We start from the raw sequence: 15,923 nt of genomic DNA, 5'->3' as shown, positions 1-15,923 counted from the left end.
AAAAAGTAGTAATCCATCATCATTCTTTGATAACACATTTTAGAATGGTGATTCCCTAATCTGAGTTTCAGATAAGACTTCTCTATAAAATACTCAAAAGGTTAATCAATGACACATTTGAGTATAAAAGAGCAATCACTAAAAGCACAAATTTTACCTGCAGCTTGCTTGTAGCTTCGTGTACTAACAAGGCTCCTTTCTCCCACACATATGCAAGTCAATATTGTGGTCATATATTTCACATATTTTACTTGAGCAGTGACATTTAACATGATCAAAATAATTTCAATGATCGTCTCTCAAGATAAGTTTATTCATTAAACATTTTTTGCTTATTTCCCCATGTTGTAAAATTACAAATTGGAATGTGCACAGCGGTATCGAAACTGTCTGACCAACAGAGCTTATTCATGAATGTGGTGATGAGGAGGGAAAGCACAGTTGCTGTGCAGTCTGAGTGCTGATAGGTTGCAAAGCTAGGCCATCACAATTTACTCACAGGACTACCATCAGGACCAGCGGGGCCTCTCTCTCCGAAGTCACCTGGAAAACCCTGGCCCAGGGAAAGAGAAAGAAATGTTAAATCCAAAATAGATAAAGATTTCAATTTAACTTTCTGATAAGGAGTTTACTTACAGATATTTAGATTCTAATCCTTATGGAAGTGCAACAAAAATGTGTATTTGTTTTGCATGACAATTCATTGGTTTGGTGAAGTATAATATCCCTATATTCTGTAAAAAATATTTTACATGCCCCATAACATATATAGAAAACTAAGTTGGAGAAAATAGAAATTTGTTCATTATTATATAAAGAATCATTGAATGAGAGGAAACATAACCAAGATTTCTAGCTGAAAAATCCATGATGTCCACTATTTCATGCTGTTTCTGTACCCACACCACGGAGAACAAAATGGCTAATATTACTAAGCATGTGCTTAGCACACTTGCCATGTGTTAAGGGCCTTATACACATTATTGGATATACATTACTTCATTTCATCTTCACAACAGGTCAAATCAATGAGCACTAATATTTTCACTTTCCAGTTGAGGAAATTAAAGCACAAGAGGTGAAGTCTCCTGCAGCCTCTCCAGCAGTTCTCAACCTGTGGGTCGCGACCCCTTTGGCGGTCGAACGACCCTTTCACAGGGGTTGCCTAAGAACATCCTGCATATCAGATAATTACGAGTCATAACAGTAGCAACATTACAGTTATGAAGTAGCAACGAAAATAATTTTATGGTTGGGTCACAACATGAGGAATTGTATTTAAAGGGCCAGAAGGTTGAGAACCACTGCCTACCAGTGATGGCGAACCTATGACACGTGAACTCATTTTTTTGGTTGATTTTTCTATGTTAAATGGCATTTAAATATATAAAATAAATATCAAAAATATAAGTCTTTGTTTTACTATGGTTGCAAATATCAAAAAATTTCTTTATGTGACACGGCACCAGAGTTAAGTTAGGGTTTTTCAAAATGCTGACATGCCGAGCTCAAAAGGTTCGCCATCACTGCCCTAGACTGAGAACTGGGTGGAGTCAGTCTGACGGCAGAGCCGGCTCTCCTTCTCCTCTACCACACTGACTCCTTTAACTCCCCAACACAAGATGAGATGCAACATATAAAAAGCCAATAAAGTGCAATTTCATTGGGGAAAGGCATAATGCACAAAAATACCGCAAAGACAAAATGTGGTGCCACTGACAATTAAGCTTCCCAGATGCCCACTGAGAATCTCCATTGTGAAACTATAAAGACTAAAAGTCATTACAAATTCTACTATGACATAACTCAGTTACTCTTATTTTATTTTATATACTACAGTTTTTCTCTAAGGATTTACTACTGGATTTAAAAGGCTACTTTACAAAATGATTTATAAGACTTATTATAAACACTTTAATAATTTTTATTTTTAAAAAACATATAAGACTATCAAAAAATAAACTACATCTTAGATTCTTATAATCTCTTTATTTAGGCAACCCCGTATTAATTATTATATGTTTAACAGACTAGCAAAAGTCCCTGGCTCACTAGTACAAACATGAATGGGCTAAGTTTAAAAGATGGATTAACCCAGCTGGCATGGCTCAGTGGTTGAGCATCAACCTATGAATCAGGAGGTCACAGTTTGATTCCCGGTTAGGACATATGCCTGGGTTGTGGGCTTATTCCCCAGTGTGGGGCGTGCAGGAGGCAGCCAATCAATGATTCTCTCTCATCATTGATGTTTCTATCTCTCTCCCTCTCCCTTCCTCTCTGAAATCAATAAAAAAATAAAAAGATGGTTTAACAATGGAAAGTGTATGCTATTTCTAAGACATAGTTAACTAGAAGCAGTTTTTCTTATTCTGTAACCAGAGGATAATGCAAAAACCATCTGTGTATTCAAACATATTGTAGCCATACTCTCTTCAAAGTCAGTTGAAGTTCAGAAAGGCATTTTGTTTTCATTGTCCTTGGAAATCAAATTCTGTTGTCAACAAGCTCACAAATCTGCAATACATCATTCTATTCAGTATGAGCTAATATGGGTATTTGAACGTATTTATGATGCACAGGTAATGGAAAAAGTAGAGGAAAAATACTGCAATAAAATCTGAAAAGAAAGAGATGACTGACTTTTTAGATAGATCCTAAGTAGGTTTTCCAGAAACCTCAGTGAAATAATAAAGAAGGAGGACATATTACATAATTTCATTAATGTGAAATGTCCAGAATAGGCAAATCCATAGAGATAGAAAGCAGATTACTGGTTATCTAGGGCTGGTGGTGTGGGGGAGAATTGGGGACTGAGTGCTAATAGATCAGTGCAGGGCTTCTTTCTGAGGTGATGGAAATGTTCTAAAATTAATGTGATGGCTGCACAACTATCTGGATCTACTAATAACCACTGAATTGTACACTTTAAAGGGGTGAATTTTATGATATGTGGATTCTATCTCAGGAAACGTCTTCTTAAGAAATGAAGAAACAATCAGTCTAAACAAGTAGTCAGATTGCTAAAAACATCTTTGGGGACTCACTCAGGACTGCCTAGACTAGGATGTATCGCTATCTGGGACTGATTAGCCCCCATCCTCATCTAGAGAGAAGAGCTGTTCTCCAGTTCATCTTCACACAAAACTCTGATTTCTCCCTCTCCTCACCCCCGGCCCCCAGGAGAGGGAGAAGGGAGAGGGGACAGAACTGTGATTAGTTCTCCACTTACCATAAAATCTTTACTTTCTAGAACCAGCATAAAAACAATTATATATTAATTTCAACTTCTTGTTCTTCTGGTAGTTCAATCTATATATATAAAAGCCTAAGCAACTGAATGACTGAACGACTGATAGACCGGTCGACCGCTTGCTATGATGTGCACTGACCACCCGGGGGTAAACGCTCAATGCAGGAGCTGCCCTTCCTGGTGGTCAGTGTGCTCCCACAGCCAACCTCCCACACCGGGCCAACCTCCCGCAGCTCCCCGGCCGGCAGCCCGTCCCTTCCCCCCCCCACCCCCCCCCGATTGGCCGTCCCTTCCCCCCCCCACCCCCCCCCGATTGGCCCTGATCACCCACCAGGCCGAGGGACCTCACCTGTGCATGAATTCGTGCACCAGGCCTCCGGTATTTATAATAAATAAATAGTTCAACTTGACTTTGCCCCTGAAACAATTTAGTTGAACTGAATAATACCTACTTTTCAAAGTTTTATGTATTATTTCTCCTCTCACTTTATTACCCATTAAACATTTCATTTTTAATTTCCTATTCCAGATAGAGATCATTTGTTTTATTATTTTTTATCTTCCTTACATGTTGACCTTAAAGATTGGTTGTGAACTATGGAACAATAATGAGAAAAACACTTTATCTTTGAACTTAGAACACAAAGAACAATTATTTCTACAATTGTGTCATTAATTTTTAAAATAATTTCTACTAAACCTAGACATATTTTCTTGCTTTATGAAACATAGTACAGTTAATGTCACAAAAATCATATTTAGGTATATATTGAACATATATTTTCTTTTGAAGAACATCAAGCCAATGTTTTATACTATTGAAAATGTTATTGCTTATTCACTGTTTATGCAGTTGTTATTTCAATTCTGGTAACTACATGCATGATATTTTGTTTTCTAATGCAGGGGAGGTTCTATATTCCTTTAATAATAAAACTTAATGTTTGCAGCCATATATTTCCAAAAAATGATCTTAAAGATTGGTTGTGAAATATGGAATAAGGACAAAACACTTTGTCTTTGAATTTAGAACACAAAGGACAATTTATACAATTTCTTTCTCCACTTGAAAGAATGTGTTACAAAATAAAACAGTAAGTTTCCTCTTATATTTATCTACTGGAAAACTACAGCCATAACTAAAATCAAACTGTGCTCTCCTAGAAATATCCTCACACTACCAAGATGTAATGGTCATTTTCAGGATTATCCATAGGGAAGTTTGAGTTTTTACCTTTCTTGCCCAATTTGCCAATTTCACAAAGGTAATATCTTCTAATGGACATGCCAGAGTTGCATTATTGCTTCTGTGCTATTCATAATCCTATTTATACATTCTCATTGTTTGGATCAATTAGAAAATGCTATTTTATAAAGAATACTGGGGTCCCTCAGCCTGGCCTGTGGGGATTGGGCCAAAACCGGCTCTCCAACATCTTCCAAGGGGTCCTGGATTGCAAGAGGGTGGTTCTCGGGTGATGCACCCTGGAATCAGGCTCCCTCCTCTCTGGTTCCAGTTGCGTCACCTGAGAACCACCGCTGCCAAGTCACTGCAGCTCAGCAGCTCTTGCATTGAGCATCTGGCCTCCTGGTGGTCATTGCGCATCATAGTTACTGGTTGGAAGGCCAGATGATTGCTTAGGCTTTTATATATATATAATGACATTTCAGGGGTTTCATTTGCTCTCTTAAAGTTGTGAATAATTCTCTCACTCATTTCCACTGTTTGATCAGTATAGTGGACAGACTTTAAGGGGACCCCCTACACACGTTTGTATGATACCCTTCCCTTGAGTGTGGGGGAGACTGTGACTTGCTTCTCCTAACAAATATAGCAAAATACAGCAAAGGTGATACAGGAAGTAACTGATGTGATTGCGTTATAACATCTAAGACTCCATCTTAGCAGGCTGGAGCTAGTGACTTCCCTTGTGAGCCTGATAAAATAAGTACCCAATGGCAGGGAACTATGGGTGACCTCTAGGCATTGTGGACAGTCCAGAGGAACTGAGGTTGTCTTACAGCCAAGAGCCAGCAAAAAGCCAGGAGGCTCAGTTCTACAACCTTTCTGTGACCTTCAGCAAAAGATTTCTTCTCACAACATGAATGCGCTTGGGAGTGAATTATTCCCCAGTCAAGCCTCCTGATGATAATGCAGCCAGTTGATACTTTGAGTGGAGGCTTATGACCCTGAGCAGAAAGACCAGTTAAGTAGTACCTGGACTGCTGACCCATGAAATCTGGGAGATAATAAATGCGTGTTGCTTTAAGCCACTGATGTTGTGGTATTTTTATGCAGCAATAGATAGAAAACTAATATAATCAGTAACTAAATCATTTAATAGAGAAAGTCTAAAGTCCTACATGCAACTTTTACTATGAGGTGATGCTTAATATAAGACTACTGACATTAGTTCTAGATTTGTAAAATTTAAGTGAATCACCTCTGAATACTTTTAATGCTTTTTATTTTTTGTTTCAAATTATAATTAATGAATATCAATATTAGATAAACTAAATTTTTATATTCACTCTTTAAACTTTTAAATTTAATTTAACTAAACATCTATATTTAAAACAATAATTCTAATATTTCTTATCTACCTCGTTGCCAATGTAAAGAATTTTTGTCAGGCTTCATGAGTTTTGTGTCTATACCTATGAAATGCAACTTTAAGAGTAATATGATTTCTTAAATAATGCACAATGTTTCAGTCTCTTGAGTGCAGCTGTTGCAAATATTGCACTAATTCTATTACCTTTGAAACCATACATGAGAACACAAAGAGAAGCAAGAAAATAGAACCTTTGCATTACCAGGAAATAGTACTTTATTATATAAGAGACTATTGCAATGAAAGGAGAATTAGATAACTTAATTAATGTATCTGTTACTGCCTGCTCCAACCCATACCACAATCTTGAGAGTTTCTGTCTCTACTGATGGCAATGGTACCATCTACAAACCTCTATGGCATTCAGAACTGAGGTTATAAGCAAGAGATGTGGAGAACAATTTCTCTGAGGCTTGAATATTATTATCTATAGTGGCCAGCCTCAAAGATGAATCCCTCCATGATTCTCACTTCCTGGTATTAATGCCCTTGTGTAGAACCCTCCCATTTGAAAAATGGCTGGTCTATGTGACCAACTTAATACAGAAGTGATAGTGTGCAGCTTCTAAGGCTAGTTCACTTTGCCCATAGACCCCTTACTCTGGTCATGAAGACACTCAGGTTGGCATGTGGAGAGTCCCTCAAGAGGAGGAAGTGAGGCCTCCCACCAACTAGTGCCAAAATGGCCAGCCAGTAAGTGAGCCACCTTCAAAGTGGATCCCCTAGCCCCAGTCAAGCCTTCAGATGACTATAGTCCTGCCCCAAATCTCAACTATAACCTCATGGGAAAGCCTAAACTAGACCCACCCAAATAAGCCACTCCCAAATTCTTGACCCACAGAAACTCTGAGAAATAATATATATTTATTGCTGTTTTAAACCACTAACAGGTATTCTGTTACACAGAAATAGATAACTAACATATAGTAACACAAGTGGATGTCTAGGGTTACTTTGCCAATGATAAGTGCTGGATCCTGAGGAACAAGGGTACTCTTACCAATAAATACATTTATTTGTTCATGATGTTCAGGGCCTTCAAAGGTGCAGATCCCAGATCAAATTTTCCTCTTTGTCTGGGTCTAACAATGGTACTATTACCAATAATGATAGTTTTCAAACACTAAAAACAAAAGAAGTATTCCAGACTTCATATGCCTGAAAATATGTGTTTTAATATTTTAGAACACACATAGATACTATACTCAGTAGTATAAGTAAATATCTTGAAACAGTGGGAAAGTTATTGCTTAGGGAGTCTAGTAAAAGGATTATTTTCCAACTTCTACATAGAAATCAGAAAAAATACTGCATATAAAATATTTAGAGAAATATGAGGACCAAGATAGTCATAAAATACTAATGCCCAGATTTGTAAAATTTAAAAACATAAAAGCAATGCAAACTTTTGTTGTTGTTAAATACCTCAGTTAACTATGATTATATTATGCTCTTTCTAAAGAATGAAGATTTAGAAACAACATGTTTGATCTAAAATAGAGATAGATAAAAAATAATCATAAAAGGCATATACACTAAATAGGCATTACCAATAAAAACAGAAATTCAACTTTTTTCCAAGACTAAGCAATGAAAAGAGCAATGAAAAGAGATGATCACACTAACTTATCTAGGATTAGAAACACTAAAAACAAACAAACAAAAGCACACAAAAAACACCTAGAAGTTAATTCTACATGTTCTACATATGAATACATATTACCAAGAAATTGCGGTGTTTTAAAATCCTTTAAGAAACACAATTATTGTAGGAAAAGGCTCCAGTGTGGAGTACTCTGCTATGATCCAGTTTCTGCCCCCTTCTTTTCCTCACAGGTAGGACAATTTGATCTGCACTTCAAGGGCCAACCATGTCCTGATAGTTGGGACTAATTTTAAACTTAGGTAGGAATATAAGGAATTCTAGTCCAATTCTCAGACACTTAGCATCAAGTCAGGCTTATTGCTAACCTAGCTATGATTTGGACCTCAGTTCTCAGAGTCAAGTCCCCACCTTATTCTTAAGGTTTGGTTACAACCTTGTACTCCAATTCTAGGAATTGGAGTCTCACTTATTCCTGTGTGCAAGAACCAGGTTTGGTACACAGTATCATGTCCTATCCCTCAATCACAAGGGCCCTCACCTTATTCTTGCCATTTTTCCACACAGAGAATTCAGTTCCTAAACCCACGCCAAATCTCACTGCCATATTTGTACTCACACCCTCACATTCCTGGTTTTGATAACCTACAAGGTTCTCCATGTTTTCTCTTAATGTATCTGCCCTGAAATAACTGCCTGGCTGAATTTCCACTTGTTGGCAGAGCTATGAAAACTAGCTCTGCCTAGCCTTCCCCCAAATTACCAACTGTACACCATTGAGTATTCCTCTTCTCAATACCTGTCCCAAACTTGAAAGTAGGTTTAATTCAATGTCTTGGGCTCTTGTTAGGCTATAGTTAGCCAAATATAGTTACTATGAACTATACCCAGTAAAACAGAATCCAGAAAATACATTTTTCCTGAAAGAGGCAGAATCATTTAAAAATTAATGAGTTTTCCTAATGCTCTAGCAACAGTAGTACTTTATGATAGAATTAAATGCAACCTTTTCCTAGGCAAAAGAAAACACCGTTTCCAAAGTTTCCATAAAATGTATGTATATGAAATACTACTGTGCAGCACAAATTTAAGATGCTCTTGAGCTAAAGATAGAAACTAATAACAGATGTCTAACAGAAGGATTTTATATCCTGAAATTCTAACACTGGAATTAGAAGCCAAAATACAGTTTCCTTTAAATAGAGTCTTGTAGCAGAAGGATGTGTAAGAAAAGAAGAGGAGACACTCCTTTCTAGAATTAGAACACAGTTGAGTGTTACAATGCCTCCACTCTTGTAAGGCTGTGATATTTTGATTTTCATAGGAAGAAAACGGAGTACACTTTTTCTCTTTGTCAAACTTTAAGTGTAATATGATTTTAAAAAATAATCGGTTCCTATCAGGTCTGAAAAACTCCTGATTTTTCTGTTACAAAATATTTATTTTAACTTTGTTCTTATTGTTGACACTATTACAGATGTCCCCATTTTCCTCCCTTTTTCCCACCTATACCCAGGCCCCTGCACCTGACAGAGAGAGAGAGAGAGAGAGAGAGAGAGAGAGAGAGAGAGAGAGAGGAGTGGGGGAGAAAACCTCTCTATATTTTTAAATATATTTTTATTGATTTTAGAGAGGAAGGGAGAGAGAGAGAGAGAGAGAGAGAGAGAGAGAGAGAGAGAGAGACAGAAACATCAATGATGAGAATCATTGATCAGCTGCCTCCTGCACGTCCCCTACTGGGGATTGAACCCAAAACTCAGGCATGTGCCCTTGACCAGAATTGAACCCGGGACCCTTCAGTCCGCAGGCCGATGCTCTATCCATTGAGCCAATCGAGCCATGGCTAAAACCTCTATATTTTGACAACAGTTTGAGAGTTGTTTAGAGTAAAACTCCCAATCTCCAATTTCATGTTTATCTTCAATCCAGGCAAGTTAGTTCTGGCATGTATTTTAGGTGTATGGAACCATACAAATATGCATAGCCAATTTAGTATGAGAGAGTACTGACTCAATCAATCTGGGAGCCCTGTAAAATGCTCTCTTTCAAAGCAACTGTAGAAATATCCTGATTGTGGCCCTACAGGATGAAGTTTAAAAACTTTGCATTGGAAACAGAGCTACTTGGTATTATGTAATATATATAAAACCTGAAGTGAACAAATACATACAAATCCTCCTTCTGTTCTTTCCCTGTTTTTAAAAAATAGCATTCTTCTTTTTTATTATAAATCAGAGGATGGTTTTATGCTTTTAAGGAAACTGACTCATATCAGATACGTCCCAAGAAGCTTCTCAAATAAAGACAATAAAGCATGTAAAATAGAATAGTAGTAATATGGTCTTTAAAAGGTTCTGACCAGCCCTGGCCAGTGTGGCTGTTTGTTGGCGCATCGTCCCGTATACAGAAAGGTCATGGGTTCGGCTCTCGGTCAGGGCACATACCCAGGTTTCAGGTTCAATCCCCAGTAGCGGGGAGTACGAGTGGCAACCGATAGATGTTTCACTCTCATGTTAATGTTTCTCTCTCCCTCTTCCTTCGGCTCTTCCTAAACTCAATTAAAAAAAAACACAAAAAAACAAAAGGCATGTCCTCAGGTGAAGATTAAAAAAAAGAGGACTGGCCAATAAATATTGTCTACTACCATATTTTGATAGATCTCTGGAGAAAGGATTTGAGATTTTTTCACAGACAGTGAAAAGAATGAATTAGCAGTGTCTTGGGCTTCCTCATCTTCAAAGGCTGGTTCTACTGAATGCATCTAGAACCCTATGGCTGTCCTCTAGTATTAACTGACCATAAAGATTTTGATCCAATGTAGGGCATGTAGGAGGGGAGGAGAGGAAGAGATAAGAACTATATCTTATACCCAAAAGCATGAGTACACATTATTGACTAATATATAACTGATTACATGAGGTTTTAAACATAATTATAGTGATTAGTAAGTACTTTATACTAAGATCTTGAAATCATAAATAGCTTATAATACAAGCAAGAAAAAATCCTCAAATACCAACAATCTAAGACCAAGGAACAAATGAATTTGCTAATATAATTATTTTTATATACTCTTTCATCCCAAAATAAACCAAATTCCTAACAAAGCCAGTTTTCCTACTCTTCCTGTTGAAAACAAAAACAGATTTTGTTACAAATATCAACTCAATTCCTAAACACTGAATAAGCACAATGTTTTATTTTGGGGGGTAAAAAGAGTTTTCTGGGAAGTAAAATTTAATGTGAAACAACTTTTAACGCAAACATTAAATTTAAAAATACCAGTATGAGGCTAAATAATAAATAACTCTTGAATGACCAAAATAATATGTTATTTATAATGTATCCATTTTCAATAGCATTCATATAATATTTCTACTGTCTAAGAGAAGATATCTCTTACTTGTGAACCTATAATTTTATTTTAAAAAATACAGACATCACTAGGAAGTTGGCTCACAACTACTTAATTCCATGCTTAATGTTTACTCAGGAAAATAAGTAACCATTTGGCCAGCTATATGAGTATATGATTTATAGCAACATCTTTCAAAACCGAAGCTTAGCAACATTACTAACTCTTGAACAGCTATAAACAGGATTTTCACCACTCCTCTATAATTATGTTATATCTAACACTAGAGGCCTGGTGCATGAAAATTCATTCACTGTTTGGGGGGGGGGTCCCTCAGCCCAGCTTGCTCACAGTCTAGGAGCCCTCACGGGCGGGAGGCGAACCGGCGATCAGGGGAAGGCGATGCCCCTATCACACCTCTGCTGCTGCCACTGCCAGCAATGCAAACCTCAGCCAGCCCTGGTTACCTGAACCTCTGGCAGCCCTAGGCAGCTAGGCAACCACCATCTGAGGCTTGCCTGCACCTCGGACCCACCCTGGGCGGCTGGGCAGCTGACATTCAAGGCTTGCCCACGGCTGGGGGGCTGAGGGCAGGTTCAACCACACCGTGTGCCTGCAACCCCTGGCAGGGCTAAAAAGACTGGGGGTCTCTGGAGGGGCTGATGGGACTAGGCACCACCATCTTGTAGCTATGGGCACTGCCATCTTTGTGATGGTGTGATGATCAATTTGCATATTCCATCTTTATTAGATAGGATAATATCAATATGTATACATTTAAATACTTTGTAAATTATTAATATCAAACATAGATCTTTAGTACACAAGTTAGAAACCAACTCAGCATTCCAAAAAAGCTCACCTTGATTACATTTAGAAAGACCTGAACTTGGACTTCGAAGTTTTCTATGCCTATTACCTTCACTATATTGACTGTCAGGTGTTTCATAGTACACATAATTCAGAAAGAGAAGTAACCTATTTTATCAGTTTCTGGCCTTAATTTCAGAAACTTCAAAAATCTAAGTGTAAAATGTTACATAAAACTTAAAAAGTTATCTATAAAGAGCTATGGTTATTCTACAAATTATGTAACAATAATTACTTAAAACTGAATCATAATATTCTATGTTCATAAGACTGATACTTCTACCTACCTACAATTTGAGGAAACAAGCTTATTTGAAATACAAAAAGACTAATTCGGTTAAAGGGGAGTAATAATGAAAATAAAATACATCTTTTCATAATATTCATACTGATGATAGTAAATTAAATAATGTAGGATCCACAGAGCAGTAGCTGCCTAATGAAGCATCAGCCCACAGTTATAAGTAGATCTGAAATAGCAGAAAACTGGAGGTAACAGTATGACATTTGTATAGCCGAAAGTGTCTTAGATACAGGTACTTTCAGATTTCAACCTTTCTAGGTTACTGCAATATTCTTTCAGATGCATGGATTTCTGTCAGCATTTTTATGGAGGCCTGGAATCCTTTAGTTCTGTTTCTGTATTTGAATGTCTACTTTACCGATAACAACAAATAGCATACATGATTTAATAGATTACCGAGAGAAAATGGCCATATTTAAATTCCACACAACTAACATTTTCCACATCATAGAGAGTGGACATATCAAAAGATATTTTCTTTTTACTGTTACTTAAACAGCAATGAGACCATTCTTCTCATGGGATTTTAATCACCTAAACTGACAAGTACAAGTGTCTCATGATGCATACTACCCCATGCTAATAAGTTTGCCCTTACATAATATCAAAGCTATCTGAAGATGATTTTACTTAAAATGAACAGAACATAAGGGAGCCTTACACATAGGATAATATTCTGGAAGAGTCTGTGAGGTCAGCCTTGGCATAATTTCCTTGCAGCTAGAACTGTATCTTATTCTAAGCACAGTAATTTCCTCATAAACACGGCCAAATCATTTTGTGGCAAAGACAAGAAAAAGTATATATACTATACATGATATATTACAGCATCAGACAAATTTTCTATTATAAACACTATTTAGGAAAAAATAGATACATGTGTCCTTCAAATATAATTTTTCTAAGGATCTACATCTATTACAAAAGCATACATTTTTAAATTAATAAAATTTTACAGATTTTGTAATATAAAGAAGAGTATAATCAAAGAACCCAGTACTGGTTTTCCAGTTTTTCTTGAACTACCCTTTTGAAATAGATAGCATGTGTTGGATAATTTTATAATTCCCCCTGGTGTAAGAAAGCCAGACGTTATCTATAAATTTCCATAAATAATTTTATAGTTCATTGTGGAGTAGCAAACTAGATATTACCTATATATTGCCAAGATAAATTTAATATTTATATATGACCAGCCACATTAGTAAAGTTGGGAGCTACTGAACTGACATATCAGAGGAGCTCTAAGAAAATATTTTTTCACCAATCCCTAAAATTCCACCATTGCAGATTATTTATTTTGTTTTAAAATACATTTAAAATATAATTGTTAATAGGTAAGGTAACATTTTAAACACTGGAACTAATTTATATAGTGGCATAAATAACTTAATTTGTTCTTCTACTGACAGCATACTTTGATAAGAGAAGAATGGGAAAAATTTAAGCACAGAATGGAGAATACAAGAATAATGAAGATAAACTTAACCTACTCTCAATTTTGAGACAGCCTACATTTGCATATTTAATTTAAATATTTAACACATAATAAATGGAGAAGTATTTGTGTTTGAGGGCTAAAACATAAAGAAATTACATTTTAACATTTTGAAGTAGAGTGTAATTAAATTAGATGGCATACAAAATATTTAGCATAGGGCTTGAGAATAATCAGTGATAATGATGGGAATGGTAACAGTTCAGTTGTTGCTACAAGGCTAGTCTTAAAGTTGAATGTAAGTGCAAGAAAAAAATGTTTGGCTTATTTTTTATACTTTGACAGTTTGGTAAGTTCAATCTTAATACATTAAAGTCTTTAAAGTAAAACTTTAAAATAATTTTTATCATATTTTGTCTAAAAGACAGGAAAAAATAAATAAAGCTCTTCTAAGCAATGAGTAGAAGACAGTCAGCAGAAATAACTAAGAAGTAAGAAAAAGGGTCCTGGATTTGTATTCAGAGGAGCTGTGCTCAATTCTTGATTTTACCAATTTTAACTATGTGATTCTGAGCAAGGCTTTTAACATCTACCTTTAAGAACTATTGCAAAGGTCAAAGGATAAAATGCTTTAAAATAATATAAATATTCTGGTGAGATATGTAATTCTTTAGCATTATCATCAAGATTTTATTTATATACACCAAAGTTTAGAAAAGGTATCATGAAAAGCAATTTTCTTCCTCATAGACTAGAGAACAGTGTAGCACAGAATGTCCCACCCTAGTCAATATCTTTGAATAACAGCACATGTGAAAAGCAGGTGGTGGATTAGCTGTACTGACTCAGCCAGGATAATCTGAAGATGCTCCCCTGAACCACACACAGCTTTTTCATTGGTTAAATAGGGTATTGGATGATGTCAAAATGTCCACCCATCTATCAGAAGTATTACATTATCTGGAAAAATTCACCTTCATTGATTTTTTTTAACCTGAAAATATAACAAGCTGTAACAAAGTAGTTTCTCAGCTAACATCTGAAGCAGGCCTGTAAAAAACCTCTAAACCATGAGAGTGAATAGTATTATCATCAGTGTTTTAAATTGTTCATGTATTTTCTGTGACATATTAGCCCCTTGTTATGGGGGAAAAGGTATATTAAATGGGTTAGAAGTGCTAATTTTTAAATTACTTTTAATCTAAATTTTCCTTCACATTCTCAGGTAGTACTTGCTAGATTGTGGCAAAAATTAAATTCTGTTGAATGACATGGATTGTGGATGAGATTAACCACATTCATATTTTAATAGGTGAGAAACATACACATAATTAGATTATATTGCTCTAACTGAACCTCGGGAAACAAGAATTGAACTACCTGTCTTCCCTTAAGACCCTTCTTTCCACGAATCCCAGGAACACCCTAGAATATAAAAAAATATATAAAAAATAAATATTTGTTGAATAAATGATTGAGCTAGACACTTCTTTCCAAAGATTAATGAAATATGCCAAAGAGAGAAATAAAGTGTTCTTTAAATTGGTGAGATATTCAGAAACGCTTCAATATATTAACATAACTGAAGCAGACCCTTTTCTTCACCTTCAGGAATCCATCCCATCTGTACCTCCAAATGGAATCCCGACATGTCTCTGGTGATAGTTATTTGTCCACAGGTAGGCACACAACCAAACTTGACACAACCAGACAACAGGGAGGTCTTATTTTCCATACCCAAGGGCCAATTACTTCCCCTCTGTCCCCATGTCTCACTGGCTTGACATACACAAGGGCACATTTAGCCCGTACACTGTCAATCTAGCAATCACATGGGAGATAAGCCTTAGGATAAAGCCAACATTAGGCAAGGCAAAGCAGGGGGAAGGATGATGACCTCATTGAAAGGCAAAGCAGGGAGAAGGATGATGACCTCATTGGGCTGAAAATCATACTGTGCCTGGATCCCACCTAACCTGTGGATTTCTGGTCATGTAAGAAACAGCAGGGCATAGTTCTTAAGCACTGAGGCTTTGGAGCCAGAATATCTATGCTCAAATCCTGGCTCTGATCTTAGTATATAGTCATTCTCTGTGTGCCTCATTTTCTTCATCTATAGTAAGAATAATAATAGTCCCTATCTCACTGGGTATTATGAATTAATTAATAAGTAGTATTTGTACAGGGCCTTGCATATGTACTAGTATAAACATTCAATAAATAATTTGTAATTATCCTTATTATCATTATTAAAAATGTCCTCCTTTTTAAAGCCAGTTTGAGTTGGGGTTTTCTTTAACTTGCATTACAAAGTACCCTGATATAATCACTTTGAGACTTATAACAACTTACTAGAGGCCCGGTGCATGAAATTCATGCAAGGGGTGTGTGTGTCCCTCAGCCTAGCCTGTACCCTCTCCAATCTGGGACCCCTCTCACAATCCATGACTGCTGGCCCCCAACTGCTCGCCTGCCTGCCTGCCTGATT

At 36.5% G+C, this 15,923-nt stretch overlaps 1 protein-coding gene across 1 annotated transcript in view; it reads right to left on the bottom strand.

Moving 5' to 3' along the window:
- COL24A1 (collagen type XXIV alpha 1 chain) overlaps positions 1-15,923 on the bottom strand; it is a 281,993-nt gene that overhangs the window by 207,526 nt on the left and 58,544 nt on the right. The window contains exons 12-13 of the mRNA XM_023758248.1: positions 14,816-14,860; positions 500-553 (exon numbers count right to left, since the gene is read on the bottom strand). Coding sequence (XP_023614016.1) covers positions 500-553; positions 14,816-14,860 — 99 coding nt within the window. The remainder of the gene's footprint in view (positions 1-499; positions 554-14,815; positions 14,861-15,923) is intronic.

Source organism: Myotis lucifugus, unplaced genomic scaffold (assembly GCF_000147115.1).
Source record: "Myotis lucifugus unplaced genomic scaffold, Myoluc2.0 scaffold_126, whole genome shotgun sequence".
Classification (NCBI taxonomy): Eukaryota; Metazoa; Chordata; class Mammalia; order Chiroptera; family Vespertilionidae; genus Myotis; species Myotis lucifugus.
Note: the sequence above shows the minus strand (reverse complement) of the source record. Positions and strands in the feature narration are given on the sequence as shown.